Here is a 16458-nt window from a genome sequence, read left to right on the forward strand (position 1 = left end):
CAGAAACAAAATAGACACGTTTAACCAAACATGCAATCAACCTTTTTTTTTTTTTTTAAGTTGAAACGTAGATAACACATCTATGCTTGTGCAGGAAAACAAAAAAATTCCTTGGTGGTGCAAAAGTTGACATTTTAGTTTTTGGAACCCACCTGTAGTCCTCTCGTGTGGAGATCAGACTCGACACATTTCGGAGTATCCCTCCTCCGCTCTCGATGATGGCGAGCGAGTTAGTCTGACAGCGGTAGGTCAGGGTGCTGACCAGGAAACCCAAAGCACCATCGACTGAACAGATTGCCACCTTGTTGTCAATGTTGTGAGCTGACAGGTTCCACAAAGCGCTCAGAATACTCTTTAAAGTCGATTCCTGCAGGATACAATATGCAAACAGGTCTCTTTAGCACTAAATTACTGGATTTTTATTATTAAATTATTGGGTTTGTTAGTTTTCATTACCTTGGTTGCCTGCAGGGCGCAGGTCATCAGTGCAGACACACAGGCAATGTCTCTCAGGACCCTCTTGGTGCTGATATCAGCCCTCCAGGACAGGTTCCTCAGGATGCTGGAGACCACCTGATGAAGCTCCTCGCTGTCGGACGACAACTGGGCCACCAAAGCCTGGAGGCAGCTCTTCTTTGAGCACAAGGTGGCCTGAAGGATAAAGAGTAGGATGGTGGAATAATTAACACATTTGAGATGTTAAAGAAAGCTAACACCAGGCAAACGTGCTATGCTGCCGCCTTGACTTGTACCTTGTTAACGACGTCCCCAAAGGTAAGGTTGGTCAGAGCCATCCCCGCGTAGCGCCGCAGAGCCATGTTGATGGGGTCATTCTGCATACCGTACATGTCCTGCTCGAGGTGAATCAGATCCGCCACTACCTGCAGACCGCCTGGAAGGCAACAACAAACTCAGCTATAAAAAAAAACTTAACCAAACTGGTCACTGAATGTCATGGATGGTTGGAAATTATCAGGTCACTCTTTAAATATGTTGAAATGTTTTACAAACTGTTGCTCAGTGGTGTCCAATCCTGGTGCAGGAGGGCCACCATCCTGCATGTTTTAGATGTTTCTCTGCTGTGACACACCTGATTTGAATGAATAAATGATTAACAGGTTTCCACAGGACTTGAAAACCTGCCGAAGAGCAGAGAAACATCTAAAATATGCAGGATAGTGGCCCTTCAGGTCCACGGTTGGACACCACTGCTCTGGCCAAACTAATTCAATGCTGTACAAAGTTCAGCATTTCCTCTCACATGGCTTGATTTACAGTACAAACTGTACGAAACGTGTTATATTTGGTTACACAGACCTAGTTCGTTCATGGCTCGTCGGTACTCCTCCTCGAAGGACAACTTCATGATGGCGCACGTGGCCTGACAGATCTGAGGGTCCACAGGTTCAGGAATATCTGCACATCAATGAATGAAACATCTCCTAAATTAAATTGTTTAAAGGAGTACAGCCATCTTAGAGAGCAATTACATCAAAATTAGCATAAAAGTTCAAATTTCTTCTCCATATTGACAAAAATTCAAACCAATCTTTTAAAAATTTAAAAAGGTAGAAAAGAGGTCTGGGATTGACTCTGTGAGATGTCCATGGTTTAGAATATTTATTTAGTATATTTATTTATTATTCACCATTTGGTCAGCCTAATGTAGGTTGTATTTTCCTGCCAGTTTTATTTTAGGCTGACCTGTGGTTTTGGTTCCTCCAGGTGAAGGCGTTGCAGCGTGGCTCTCGATCCAGTCCCAGCCGCTGTCACAGTAAGTCCGGATCTGCTCCAGCATGTGTAGGACCCTCATCTCCCTGCGGGCCTGGCCTTCATCCTGCTGGGAGTAGATGATGTTGTGAAGGGCGGCGCTCGCTCTGGACTTCGTCTCTCGGCTGCAGCCCACCGGGGCGCTGCCTGCTGCCGTCTCTCCAGAACCTCCACCAGGAGCTTCGTGCAGGATCTGAACGAGCAAGGGGACGCAGCCGGACTTCCTCATGGCAATGCAGCTGTCCTGTGAGCTGGACAGGGCTAGGAGAGTCCGGGACATCTCGTCCTTGTCTCGGTTAGCCAGCATGGAGAGCAGCCAGAAGACCATCTCCACCTGAGGAGACACATGAAGGCAAAAAAATTTGGAAATAAATACCATTAAAGAAATATAAAGAGCAAAAACAGCTGTGTATGACTGATTAAAGATACAGTCATGAGAAAAGGTATTTAAGACAGCTCCCAGTCTTCCCAGGAGTAGCAGCAGATTCACCCTGAAGGTCAGACCGCGCAATGAGTTCCATCTCAGTCTCTACAGGCCTCAGTTAGCAGGTCAAGGGTCAAAGGTTAAAGCCTTCCTTTCTATAAAACAACATGGCAGCTCAACTTAGCTTCATCTGAAAGAACCAGAAGACTTCTGGAGCAGAACCAGACCAAAGGGCAGATGTTTACCCAGAATGCACTGCAGCAAACAGCTCCTCCCAGCTGTCAACACGGTGGTGGAGGGCTGATGGTTTGGGCTCGTTTTACAGACACATAATTTAGAACATAAAACCCTAGGTCTGAAAGAGGATAGATGTTTGTTTTTTGTTCTTTTCTATGTTTGCAGACGCTGTTAAAAAAATTAAATGTAATAACTGGGACCAGCTGGTCTTTGAAGGACAAGGAATAAATTTAATATAAAACTAAAAAATGTCTCATTAAGAAAAATCTTTGAGTTTGATAATTAGTGTTGCAGGGGACGAGTCGTTACCTTGCTGCCTCCGTCTGCAGCTTCTGTTCCTGCAGCCGCAGCCGAAGTTGAGCTGCTGTTCTCCGGTTCTCCTGCAGGGGGCTTCTCAGCTCCACACAGCTGCACACAGAAAAAGGGAAGAAGATGTGATTTGATCCAGTTCTGTTCCCTTCTGCAGACCCGCCTTCTGCATGTGAGGAGGTTCCTTAACATTCAGAGTGAGGGGTTAAGATACACGCAGGTCGACTGACCGCAGAGCTCTATCTTTATAAATGTGGATCCAGAAAACAAATATTGCATTAAGTAATTACAGTAAGCAATATTTGTTTAAACCTTTGCAGGTAAATTCAGTTTCAGTTCAGTGATTTTTACATTAACTCGATGAACTTCAGATCCTTCATGTCTGTGTTCTCACAGGCTAATCTTAACACATTTCACCAGATCTTTGTGAGGATCTCATTCCTCTGAACCTGAAGGTTCATAGATTCCTTCTACGACCCAACCCGACCCGTCCCGCTAAGGACGGGACAACACACCCTCACATTGTCTGAAACCAGAACCAGTCCTCATTCAGCCGAGAACACAAACAGCTTCATTTAGATTCACAGGCTGAAATCCTCAGAGACTCGTATCAAAGCTCTCAGCCCCCCCTCCTGTCTCCTGTCACCATGGCAACGCCTCGGGGTGTGAGGTGTGTGTGTGAGATGAAGACAGTGCAGACAAAGAGCTGAGCTGTTTCTGTGTCTCACTCCTGTTTAACAAAGTAAAGCTGAATGTTGTCTTTTTTTTTTTTTGTTTTGCAGTCGTCCCAGAATCCATGGCTCCGATCCAAACCTCCTCCATTAAAACAGCAGCAACACCGAGCACACAAAATGGACGCCGGCAGTCGAGACAAAACTCCGATCAAGGCCGTCTTTCTGCTGCGACAGAGGACGGCCACCTCCACAGAGATAAATCTCTAAATCCACAGCTTTGAATCCCGTTGCTCCTCCTGACAGAGGGATCAGTCGGGCCTGCAGGTCGCACAGACGTGCTTTTTATCACTGCAGCCTGGATGATGTCCAGAGCTGCAGCACTCACGCAGAGATGGACAGATTTTCAGCTGAAATGAGGCTTAGAGCTGCCAAGGATGTAGCAGAAACCCCAGAAGATGCTTTTTAAGAGGAATGCACCGAGGACGACGCATTCAAGAACCTGAGGAACCAAAAGTGACACAGTTTAGATTTAAATTGAAAAGAAAAAACTTGAAACACAAGCCCCTTTCAAAATAAAGCAAGCCAAGCCTGAGGCGGCTGCTCCTTCTGAAGTCAACCTGCTGTTGTCGTGCCTCTGAGCTGCAGAGAGTAAAGGTCAACAGACTGGATCTGAGCCGGCATCGGAGCGATTCGTGATGTCGTTTTTACCAGAACTAGGTCTGAAACGACCGGCCGCGACCCCTGGGGTTGCATCAAAACACCAATTTCTATGGATTATTATTATTTTAAACTAGCTTTAAGATGTTTAAAAACACTTTAAAAGTTAGATCAAACCGAGCCCTTGAGAATGAATTTATTGCAAATAATTAAAGCAATAAATAAACACGACCCCTGCAGCCTCTCAATGAAGGAGGCTACTTAATGTTTTTATATAAAAAACATGTATTAAGCCTTTCATACAAAATCATTTCAGGTTGTAAATTACAACATGCTTATTTATAAACTTCTTCGAACTAATTGAATCATGTTTCAGGAAAGTAATCCATCAATCAAATGCTTTATTTTAAGTTATTTAGTTTTTCAAAGCTGAGATCTGGTCAAACTAAACTCCATCCTCCCCCCAGGTTGGTTTTGTAAACCAGGACAGATCTTGGATCACAGCAGAAAAAAGGAGGACGTTTGTCTCGCTGTAAATTGGGTGAACTGACCCTTTAATGAGCCATCGGCCTCGTCTCCATGTCCACGGTCTCGTTATTCTCACAAAGGTGTCAGAGCAGAGAAAAGACGGGCCTGCAACGTCAACATCAGCTCACAAAACGACTTCAAGACTCAAAAACATCTCATAACTCAGACAGCTGAAAGTGAAACCTTAAAACTGGAAAAGAGGAGACGTGTGGGAGGCAGGATGAGCTTTCATTTTTAAAAATGCTGACGATGCATCAACTGACAGACCAAAAGTAACAAAAAAAAACAGTCTGAACACCAAGGGATCTAAAAAAGAAACAAGCTTCTCTTCCTCACTTCAGTTTCGAGGGTTAAAACTTCGCCATGCAAGGCAGCAGGTCATTTGAAATTTTAATTTTAAGTCCCAATTTACCATATTAGACATACCTATTTATCTTTAAGTAATGCAAAACACTGAATATAAAGATCCAGTTCACACATCTAAAGGAGTTTGCTAACAACAATTAAAAAAATTGTTTATCTGGCTGCAGAAATAAACTTGTTCAAATGTGAGAAGCTGCAACCAAAATAAATCCGGTTGATTTCTTTCAGTCTCTGAAGTTTCTTAAAGGGAAAGAGGGGTCCCGAAAATTGAATTTGCCCGAGGCCCTTCAGGAGTTCACGCTGGCCCTGCACTAAAAACTAAAAACAAAAAGATTTTCTTTTGTTTCAAAGCAGAAACCAGAACTTCTGCTTCCTTCAACCAATCGTGTCCTCTGCTGTCAGACTAAGTTATGGAGCCAAACTGGTCGGACAGGAATGGAGCTCAGCTGAGAGACAGTAAGTCACACTGAGAGACGTGCATTTCAGCTCCGAGGTGTCCGATGGAGACCTGATCTGTTGGCTTTCACAGGTTTGGTTTTTAAATGAAGGATGAAGAAAACGGAAACAGCTGTGAGTATCCGACTCTTCCCGACACTAGAATCACACTAACAAGCCTGGACACGAGCGGAACATGTTTCCGTTTTCTGCTTTCCCAATTTAAAGAGTTTGGGCTTTTTTACTGCTTCATGTTAGTAAATTAGCAGAAGCTGTTTGGTTATCGGGTGGCCTGAGACTGAGAGTTACAAATCAATAATCATGAAAAAGTTGGATATTTCCAGCTTATTATCAATGACTTTTACAGAGATTGAAACCCCTTTCAGGAAATGACATCACATCCTGACAAAGACTCAGTGTAGTTGGGTTGATCTGGTGTCTGATGAAGGATTTGTTGAGCTGTTAAGCAACAATCCATGACTCTGCAATACTCTCTTGTTTACGGAACAAAAACCTTCATTCCTCAGTTTTTTTTATGCAACGAGGCAGAGCCAAACTATGAGACGAACATCATGTCTTTTAGATGCAATTATCTGCAGCTGCTTGTGAAGAATCAGGTCACGGATGCTGGAGTTCACTCAGAGCGGCACAGGTGATCCCATTTCCTCCTCCCATTCCTGGGAGACTGAAAGTCATTCCCAGAGCAGATGGAATGGGATTTTACTGGGATGCAGATTTCCAGGTTCACTCCTAAAACCTCTCCAAATGTGGATTAATTTGTGACTGGAAGTGTTATCTTGTTTTGTAAAATACATAAAGTCCACGTAACATCATGTTTTGGTGCCGGAGGCCGACAAATCCTGACAGATATAACATAAATAATTCACAAGTTTTTCACTGTTTAAGGTGGAATTAGTCATTTTAAAATGCACTTTTTTAAAATACTGAGAACCTTTTGGGCGGCAGACGCACATCTGAAGAGGACCACCAGAGCGTGAGTCTACGGAGTCGTAAATGAGTTTTACAGAAATCAGACTGTTTCGAAGAATCACGAACATGTCGAGTCGACATGTAGCTGCTTATTGCAGCAGCAGGACAGGATGGAGGTGTGAGGAACTGGACTTTCCTTATAAATCCACCTCAGCTCCTCCTCATCAACTGATGAAGGCCGGGATGCTACACTGACCCAAGGAGGGAGGAGTAGAGATTTTATATCATTGTTATCTGTTTTCATTATATTTTTATTAGTTTATGGAGCAAAAACATTTGAGCTGCTGTCATAAAGTACAAAAAGCATCATTACCTGAACTCCCATCTTTTTATCCAACCTCTCAAATAAAATTAGAACAAGATTTTCAAAGAAAAAGCAAAAGATCTTCTTGATAATTTCGGAGAAAATGGACTCCGGTGTTGAGGAATTTTTTAAACCCAATTTTTGACCAAAACTATTTAATTCACATGGTCAAAATCCGTCAAAGCAAAGGAAGGATGGGTGTTTTTGGATTATGAACATTACAAATTTCTGTGAAGAAAAAACAAAAATACACATCATTCAATCACTTGAGAATGGAGCAGTTTTGTCATCAAACAAAAAGTTTCAAAAAGTTTCTACTCAACGAGCGTACAATAAGAGCATGTTACTAATTATCTCTGATTCTACAGGAGCTTTCTGCACATCAGGATACAAAGAACTAAGAACAACCTGTAATACAGAGCTGTAAAACCGCCACAGCTCAGAATGAGTCTCCTTGGAGAACCGCCACATGAAAACCATCAGAAGGAGGCCGAGGTCCAGGAGGACGAAGAACCCGACTCAGAGAAGAAGAGCAATGAAGACGTTCAGGTGAAAGACTTCCTTAAGCCGAGTCAGACAGAAAAAAGAGCAATCAGCCCACTGACTCTGCTCCGAGACGACTTCAACCAGTTTACAGAGGAAATAAGAAACCAGTTCAAGGAGAAGGACACAAATCCAAAAAGCAACGGACTCACAGAGAAGCAAGTTCGACCTCGAACTCTGTTCAAAGAAGACTTGAATAATTTCAGAGAGAACCTCTCCAGTGTTTTCAAAATTGGTGTTCCAAAAGAACAAGAGAACAAGGACGAAGCTGAGAAGGAGGACGACAAGTCCGGAGTAAAAGCGTCCAAAGCTGAGAGAGCCGGCGAGCCCTTTAAGAGTCTGTTCAAGAGGGAAAAACCTCTCCTAAAGATCCCTCAAAAAGCAGAAGATGTAAAGGAAGTTAAAAAGAGCAACACAGGCTTAGATTTCAGGGGTAGTTTAAGAAAACAGAACAGAGAGAAAGGCGACACCACAAAGGACTGTGTGAATAAATCTAAAAACGGGTGTGAGAAGAAAACTGGGATCCCTCAAACACAACAGAGCAAGATGTTTGCATCAAAAACAGGTATTCTACAGCTCTGCTTTATTTGAGCATTTAACCTTGACTCTTTACAATAATCTCTGTAAGTGTAAAGATGATTTTAAAAGGTAATTTTGCTTAAACTACATAAATGCTGTTTTTATTCTGTAACACTTCGTGGTTCGTATTCTAAAGCTCAAACAAGTAAAACTTGAATGATAAATCACATTAATCCTGCATTTCTGTGTAATGTAAAGTTAACTGTGGTGCATTCGATGCCATTTTTCCACAGCTGATCAGAAGTGTGAGACTGAAGATAGGAGCGAGGATTCCTTCGCCGTGTTAGGAGACGAAGATGAAGCTTTAGCAAATCTTTCCTCAGAGATTCTCAACTCTGGAATCAACTTACTTACTCTAAGAAACAATCTGAGGTGAGTTCAAGCTAATCACCCCTCCAGTATGCAGCCTGACCTGAATGAAAATCAAACTGTTTAAAATTTTATGACGTTTGAAGGCTTTTCTTTGACCTTACGATGTTCAGGATGTTTGTGTTCCTGCAGGGATCAGCCGATAGAAGACCAGCGGTCACCAAAAAGCTGTAAGTTCACATGCGTTAAACTTCTTTCTCTTAAAAACTGAAGCATTTCTCTCTTTGTGTTTCCACTGATTCTTGAGTCTACAGTGTCATCTGCAAAGAGTGATAACTTCAATGATGTATACAGATGGTTTATTACTTTAGATTTTAAGAAACACTTGCTATTATTAGAATATAATTTCATTTGGTGAATTCTTGTTTTCTTGCTGTCATTAATTGTAGTACTATGAGCTGCTCAAATGCTCATGTTTCTGGTTTTACCAACAGTTGCCACCTATCTGACCCTTGACCCCAACACAGCTAGCGCCGAGCTTTGTTTAACTGATGGCAACAGAAAAGCGACTCGAGGCTGGTTGAACTCCTGCGCCTCTGAACACCCGGACCGGTTCGAGGGATGTCCTCAGGTTCTGTGCAGGGAGGGCCTGCTGGACTTGGTTTACTGGGAGGTGGTGTGGAGCGGTGGCACCGACATCGGCGTCGCCTACTACAGCATCTCCAGGAACAGAGAGGCGATGAGCTGCCTGCTGGGACACAACAAGCGGTCCTGGAGTCTGGAGTGCTCCGAGGGAAGCTACACGCCGTGCCACAACAACAAGAGGTTCAAGTCCTCCTCGCCTGAACCCTTCACCCACAGAGTCGGGGTGTTCCTCGACTGGAACGCCGGATCTCTGTCCTTCTATTGCATCTCTAAGGACGCCATGGTTCACCTGCACACCTTCAAATCCACCTTCACTGAGCCGCTGTACCCGGCGTTCTGGGTGTGGTCCTTTGACGGCTCAGTGTCGCTTCGTCAGGTGGAGTTAGACTGGGAGCGGCTGCTGCAGTGAAGCCCTCAAAGCACGAAGGGAGGAGGGCTGCTTTCTTGTTTTTATATCATTTAGTTGTAGTAATGCTGGATTTCTCTGGTTTCATTTATTTCCTGATCTGAGTCTGTCACAGCTGAGGGCATGACGTGAAACTGGAGAAGAATTCTAACTGATGTGTGGTCTGATGAGATGCTGCCAGTCCTGCAGCTCTGTCTGCGTGTTTGTTGCCTTAAAGCGTGAGGAGTTGTGTGATGCATCTGTGTGTTGACGTGTGCCATCGAGCTGACCTGTAGCTGGCTCTCCTGACTCCCTCGGACCTCCTGCAGCTCCTTTTCCAGCTGCTCCAGGCGTGCCACACGCATCTGCAACACAGACGGTTCAGAAGCACTTCAGATGTTTCCACCAGCAGCTCAAAGGTTTAGACTTTGTGTATTATTTCTGAAAAGTTCTAAAATAATCATCAGCAGCAGCAGCCGGCGGTCGCACCTGCGTCCTGTGAACCATCTCATCGCTGGTGCCGAAGCGTTCCTCCATGACAGACCGGACCTGCTGGACCTCGAACTCCAGCTGCTGCCGGATCAGATCCATCTGCAGGGAAAACTGCAGCCGGACACAGAGGTCAGAGGTCAGCCGGAGAGTTTCATCGGCACAGTTCGAGTTCAACCCATTAGTCTGAGGCTCCGCCCCTTCTCGTCTGGCAAATAAGACTGTGCCACGAACACGCTACATACAAAGCCTAAAACTTAACTCATTGACTCATTCTGTCTGTGAGTCTGAGTATTTTATGTCTCACCATGTCGATGCGCGGCAGCTGGGCCAGTTTCTGTGACAGCGCCTCCAGCTGGCTGAAGTACCAGCAGCGCTCCCGCTCCTCGCGGTCGATCTCCCCCAGGAGGAGGTTCCTGCAGAGATCCAGATCGGGCTGTTAACGACAGCTTTACTCAATTAAACCTGTCTGATCACCTGTTGGTCTCTCAGCGTGAGTTCAGATTGATTTTAGTCAATAAAAAACCTCCTGAAAAACAAATCTGTGCGTCTTTATTGTGTTTTTTTTTTTTAACTACTTCAGCAAACTTTGTGCTATTTTAGCCGTTCATATATCTGAACGTTCAGCTCACCTCTCCTTGTACAGCTCCTCCAGGTGATGGTCGCTCAGTCGTCCATCTGCTCCACTAATCACAGCTGTTTTGGGCGGAGCTCCGTCCAGGAAGTGATGCGGCAGCATGATGGCGGCGGCGGCGGCCTCTCCACCGGACGCCATGCTCTGATGTGACGCCGCTCGGAGTGGGCTCCTGGCTCTGTTCATGGCCGCCATGGAGGAGGAGGCGGAGCAGCAGGAGGACGGAGGCAGAGCCAGGTGATCGCCCAGGTCCACACTCCCACCCATGGCTGGCCCCGCCCCTGGGACACCTGTTAGCCCCGCCCCTCCCAGGCCAGCTGTCAGCAGCCTAAGGTTGTGAGGTTGGTGTTTGAGTTCGTAGTAGTTGGTGAGGTCCATGTGGAGCTCTGAGGGAGGATCAACACGTCCACTTTACGGTATTTCTGTTTTTCTTTGTATTGACTGAACATAAACAGCTCTCTGCTTTTAATCTCTGCTGTGGCTAATTGGTGTAATCGAGATGGCCTGGCTGCTTAATTGGACCGACTCATAACGAGGCCCAGCCAGCTGCAGCCAATCAGATTAGTTGATTGAGTTTATTCCTTTTTTTGTGTGAATGGAAAGTGATCCCAGCGGAGCCGTTAGGTCTGAAACCAGACAGACTCAGCTAGGAGAGACTTTGAAGGAGCATTGCAATAATGGTGTAAAAATTATGACATCATAGTTTGACTTTAGTCAGGCAGAGCGTTTTGAGGTTCCAGAGGCACCGACTGGAATGAGTTAGCTTTAACTAGCACTCTGCTGACAGTGGAAATCACTAACTAAGAGGAAACAGATCTCCAGGAGAACGTTCTCCATGATGAAATGTACTGTTAGGGTTTTTCAATATTACCAGCCTTTGTGTTTATGTGTAAAACATGCCTACGTGTCACACCAGATGTCAGAGATATTAATTGAGTTCATTTGTATCATGTTTACATTTTATCGTGCATACAGGCGTCAGCAAATCATCTCAGTAGGCCAGCCAATCACCCAAGTAACGTCACTGTACCTCTGATAATCTTTGTATCAGGATTGATAGACAGAATGTTTCACTACATGCTGTAAGTTCTATTTGTGTGATTAATCTGTGTGGCAGAACCGGTCCTGACCGATTCAGCCCCCACCCATTCCTTGTTTCTAATAAAAAGATGCTGATGCTACAGGACTTCAGAACTCACTGGAGTTTGACCCAAAAGGTCGTTGCTCGAGTGACTTCTCCTTTTGCAGAAGTATCCTAAAACAATTTACTCTTCTCTCTCTGTGTGGTTCTTTGTTTAGGTTGGGTAACTTAGAAAATCCCCAACATGTACTTTATATGCTAATGAAAGAGTAAACAAAATAAAGACATGAACCTTTGAGTTGGTGCAGGACGTCGCTCCTCCCAGAAGAAGCCAGGGTTCCTGCCTCCTGCTCCAGTTTACTCTGGAGCTGCTTCAGCACCTCCTGCATCCCAGAGGAGGAACCACAGAGTTAAATCGTGCAGCCTTGGTTACAAAAAGTAAGATTTAGTTTCTGAAAATCTCCTCTTTGGATCAAAAACATCATCTCATCCAAACCAAAAACACAAAAAACTTTCCTCGTCTTCCTGCTGCAGCGGACGTGATTCTGACTCTAAACCCAGCCAGGCTCAGGCAGATAATCCAGCTGCTGAACATCTGGACACGTGACTCAGTGTGAGTGTGCACGTACATGTGTTGTTTATGTTACTGCAGCTGATAGGATTTGGCTTCTGAGTCTTGGCATGATTGATTGTTGAGCTTCAAAAACAGTTCATTTGATTGGACGTTGAAGGTTTAACGATTTTAAACTGAAAATCTGACTTTAAAGACTGAATTCTGGAGAGAAAGTACACTAAATATGAGCTGGAATGATTTGTTTCCTCCTTCTAAAGGTTAGAAGCGTAAAACCATCCTAAATGAGCTTTGATTCAGAGTAAATTAGAAACATTATTGAGCAGAAAAGTGATTAATCCAGAGGTCTGAGTCCAGTCTGACCTTCATGCCGAACGTCTCCGTCTCCAGTTTGGACAGGTGGTTGGAGTTGTCTTCCAGCTCCCTCCTCAGGTGGGAGTTCTCCTTCCGGAGCACCTCCACCTGGTGGGCCAGCTGGTCGTAGGAAGCCACGGCGTTGGCCATCTTTGGTCACTCTCTGCAGCGCCTCCTGCAGGAGACGACAAAAAGAAAACTGGGAACTACATCACCGCTGTCACAGAAATGAACTCAAGCTGAAATGCACGTTCATTTTTAATTCATGAGGCGAAGGGGGTCCTCCTTCTGCTCCCAGAGGATTGTGGGAAATGTGAGGATGGAGCTGCAGGTCTGGGAGTAGCAGCAGCTTTTACAGGACCTGTTCTCGGGTTACAGTCTGCAGACGACCGATTACAGAAACATATCTACTGTTTCTGTAAATAAAACCAAAAACATCAACTCACAGACACGTCCAGCCAATCAGGACGCTCGGCTCAGAAGCCAAACAGGAGATTATTTTAGTGATTTCACTCCAATCAATCAATCAATGAAACCATGAACATTCTTAGAGTTCCTCTTAACTGTTTCTTTGTTTTTTTGACTTTATGTAGTCAAATTTGAGCCTTTTGTTCATTATTTTTAATGTTGCAGGTACATCTGTCTGCCTTTGTTGATGTTTTTGTTTTTTTTTGTGTAATTTATGAGTATTTGTTGCATGTTTTTTGTTTGGTTCTTGTTGTTGTTGTTTTGTGGTTAGTGGAATATATCATTAAAAACAAGACGGATTTTAATCAACCTCTCAGAAAGTACATCTACCACTAATTAACTTTTAGAGTCTAAATAAAACACCATAAACTGAAAGGTTTGTCGGATTAGACGCCTTCAGCTTAAAGGACACAAACACAGTCCCAATCTGGAAACATGTTACCCAGCTGATTAGTAAAACCAAACCTTTCCTCATGTGTCTCAAACAGAGCCAGCTGCTTCCAACCAGGAATTAAAGAAGGGCGGCTTGTAAAAACAGCGAACAGCTAAAAGAATCCGACCCACCCTGGAGCGACCTTGTGCTGATCGATGCTGAAATAAACAGACACACACACAAACTGCAGAATGACTCAGACCAGACTCCATCATCTGGATCCAAAGACTCCATCTCTCAACTCGTACCTGAGAAACGACCAGCTGAGGGGTCTGCTTTCAGCAAAGAAAAGGCAGGAAACGACTAAAACAAGAAGCATTTAATCAGTCTTTAGAGGATCACAGATAAATATTCTGATAAAGACCAGGTTTTTAGTTTGTTTGCATCTTAATAAAGACTGGATGTTTACTAGAAACAGAACACCAGAAACTGAGTCAGTTTCTCACTTTGCTGCACATGCAGACATCCCTTCTACTTTTCCTTTAGAGTAAACATTTGTTTGCAGTAATTAATTGATTCAGGCACAGTAATGATCTATTTTTATGTTTTTGAAATGCGTAAGAGAGTCTCAAGCTCTGACTGAAAGAGAAACACTTCCTGTCAGGATCCTCAGATCTGGAGCTGATTCGCTCTGATGGATCCACTGAGACACAAAAATCAGAGCCTGAACCTCCACACCAAACAGAACCAGCTGCCCTCAGAAAACCGGTTCAGGGTCCACAACGAGCTGCAGGATAGAAATAAATTGTAAAACACTCAGCGTCTGAGACGAAGATAAAAATCCTTCATTCCAGGAGGATCCTCCGCTGCAGAACGAAGCCATTAGCATTCGATATAAACACAGAATTTGCCTTTTAAGCAGTTTTATATCGAGAAATCCTCGAGATCTGAGGCTCAGTTACTTACTTCTGTTAAAAAGTCACAGAATTTCACAGAAATTTGATTGTTTTTTTATTGAAAACAAAACAACCCAATCAGAGTGAAGACGTTTTTTTTAAAAATGAAATCCAAATGTGTGTCTGATATTGCAGACCCAAGCTTGTGTGTGTGTTTGTGTGTGTGTCTTTAATGTCCCCATCAAAGACCTTGGATGTATTGATCCCCCCGTTGCCATGACAGCGTGCCCCCCATCCCACCTCGTTGCCATGGTGACACGTTTTCATCAAGTGATGTATTTTTTTTGCTCCGCAGTCGCTGCAAAGCATGCTGGGTAGAGAGGATAAAAGAGGTGCAACCCCATTCCTCCCCAGAGACTCCCCACCCATTAACTGTACAGTTAGTTGCTATGGAAACGGGCCAAACCGACATGTGCGACCCCGATGTGGGGCAACAGCGTGAAGAGATGAAACAGGAAGAGACGATTGGAGAGATTTGACTGAGAAGCTTCAAATAAACAAACACAAAACTATAAATAAAACAAAATAAAATGAAGGTCTGGCTTTCATTTAAGGAATGCATATCGCCCACCGCCTTTTGGATTGTTTTTAAACACTAATCAGTTGCAGAGGCTCATCCAGTGATTGTTTCCTGAACGTTTGGTTTAAAGCAGATACTTTGCTAAAAAACAGACAAATGAATCCAAACACAGGTACAAACATCCTGGTGGGCGATGAGAGAACTGGTTGTTTAGTAAACAAACGATGGTTAAAAACTCCTGGCAGTGACGGCAGAAGAGCGACCTTCAGAAATCTGCATGAATAATCAGGTCAGGAGGAACGAAACACTGATCCTGAGTCAGCGTGCCGTATGTACTCAGAGAAACGGGGATAAAAATATCATAAAGAGGGGGGCGTGGTTTGGTCTCAAGATGGAGTAGACGTGTTTCGAGGAAGCTCCAGCTCAACTACACTATTTTTCACCCCAAACACTCTTAATAACCTCTAATATATTGACTTGCAGAGTAAAGGACAGCTCTTTAAGTAAGATGACGAAACCTAAGAATACTAAAAAAGATAAAGGCTCCGGGGACGACATTTCAGACGACCAGACGAAGCTAGCATGTGTCGGAGGAGCTAGCGGTAGCACTTCGAACCCTTCGGCAACTAACGAAGACGTCCTGGCAGCTATTAACAAGTTGAGCGGCGCGGTCGACGTGAGATTTATTGAGCTCAACAGTTCAATCTCCAACCTCAGGGCAGCACTATCTGATATTTGTGACCGTGTGGCATCCACCGAGGCCACAGCCGAATCACATGGCGGACGGATTTCGGAGCTAGAGAAGAAGTATGACGGCCTGGCTGCGCTGTGCTCCCAGCAGCAAGCTAAATTGGAGGACCTGGAGGCGCGCTCACATCGGCAGAATATTCGTATTGTGGGCATACCTGAGAAGGCGGAGAACGGGAAACCGCTTAATTTCATCATCAAGCTATTACCGCAGCTGCTGGGAGAGGACAACTTCAACAGACCAATTGAGGTGGATCGAGCGCATCGGAGTCCGACGCAGGCGAAGGATGGAAAGACGAGGACCATCATCGTCAAGCTGCACTACTTCCAGGAGAAAGAGCGAGTGCTACGGCTGGCAAGGGAGAAGGGCTCTCTCCAATATGACGGGCGCCCGGTGTTCATCTTCCCCGACCTCACCTCGACGGTAATGAAGAAGCGCCAGGCGTTCCAGGTCATCAGGGAGAAATGCAGATCCAACGGGATTCGGTACGGCTTTCGGTATCCTGCAAAGTTTGTGGTCACCGTGAACAGTAACACCGCTGTGTTCGACACTCCAGAAGATGCGGACAAATCTCTGAGACGTGAGGTAGCGGCTTGGGACTGAATTAAACTGGTGGTCCAATGTCTTTATCTCTACATCTGGACATGTGTAAGGTAAAGTTTAATTAATGGCTTATATTACGGGGTGAAATTGTTATATTCAGCTATTTTAATGCTGTTTATTGTGTTGAGTTGGGTGGTTTTGGTTGGGGTGATGGGAAGCTATGTTACTAGTTCGGCCCTTTATGGACTGCTAGGTCTGGCTTTAAATTGGGGGCTTGGAGACTCCGCCCCTGGTTCTGTTCAGGTATGTTCGGGGCTGGGTGGGATTAGACATTCGGGTGGGAGGGGTGTATTTTGCACATCTGTTTATTTTGTATATCTAAGAGGTAGCTTCATAGTCATACAACTACGAGTTAATAACCTACACACAAGTGAATGGTAACGGGCTCATATAAGTACTGCAAGGGTGGTGTTAATTTGGTCAGCTGGAATGTTCGAGGGATAAATAGTCCCCTGAAGAGAGGCAAACTGTATGCGCACCTCCGTGCTTTAAAAGCCGATATTTGTTTT

At 44.5% G+C, this 16458-nt stretch overlaps 2 protein-coding genes across 2 annotated transcripts in view; one reads left to right on the forward strand and one right to left on the reverse strand.

Moving 5' to 3' along the window:
* Nucleotides 1-16458, reverse strand: part of apc2 (APC regulator of WNT signaling pathway 2) — a 33112-nt gene that overhangs the window by 8344 nt on the left and 8310 nt on the right. The window contains exons 2-13 of the mRNA XM_017434298.3: nt 12291-12456; nt 11649-11739; nt 10274-10661; nt 9949-10057; nt 9642-9755; nt 9443-9517; nt 2741-2839; nt 1705-2104; nt 1318-1416; nt 753-892; nt 457-651; nt 153-367 (exon numbers count right to left, since the gene is read on the reverse strand). Of these exons, the coding sequence (XP_017289787.1) occupies nt 153-367; nt 457-651; nt 753-892; nt 1318-1416; nt 1705-2104; nt 2741-2839; nt 9443-9517; nt 9642-9755; nt 9949-10057; nt 10274-10661; nt 11649-11739; nt 12291-12431 (2066 nt within the window). The 5' untranslated portion in view covers nt 12432-12456. The remainder of the gene's footprint in view (nt 1-152; nt 368-456; nt 652-752; nt 893-1317; nt 1417-1704; nt 2105-2740; nt 2840-9442; nt 9518-9641; nt 9756-9948; nt 10058-10273; nt 10662-11648; nt 11740-12290; nt 12457-16458) is intronic.
* Nucleotides 5378-11851, forward strand: LOC108246654 (E3 ubiquitin/ISG15 ligase TRIM25). Its single transcript, XM_017434299.3, has 5 exons — nt 5378-5532; nt 7060-7799; nt 8047-8185; nt 8315-8352; nt 8617-11851. The coding sequence occupies exons 2-5, from the start codon at nt 7136-7138 to the stop codon at nt 9174-9176; spliced, it is 1401 nt and encodes a 466-aa protein (XP_017289788.1). The 5' UTR covers nt 5378-5532; nt 7060-7135; the 3' UTR covers nt 9177-11851.

Source organism: Kryptolebias marmoratus, linkage group LG18 (assembly GCF_001649575.2).
Source record: "Kryptolebias marmoratus isolate JLee-2015 linkage group LG18, ASM164957v2, whole genome shotgun sequence".
Taxonomy (NCBI): Eukaryota; Metazoa; Chordata; class Actinopteri; order Cyprinodontiformes; family Rivulidae; genus Kryptolebias; species Kryptolebias marmoratus.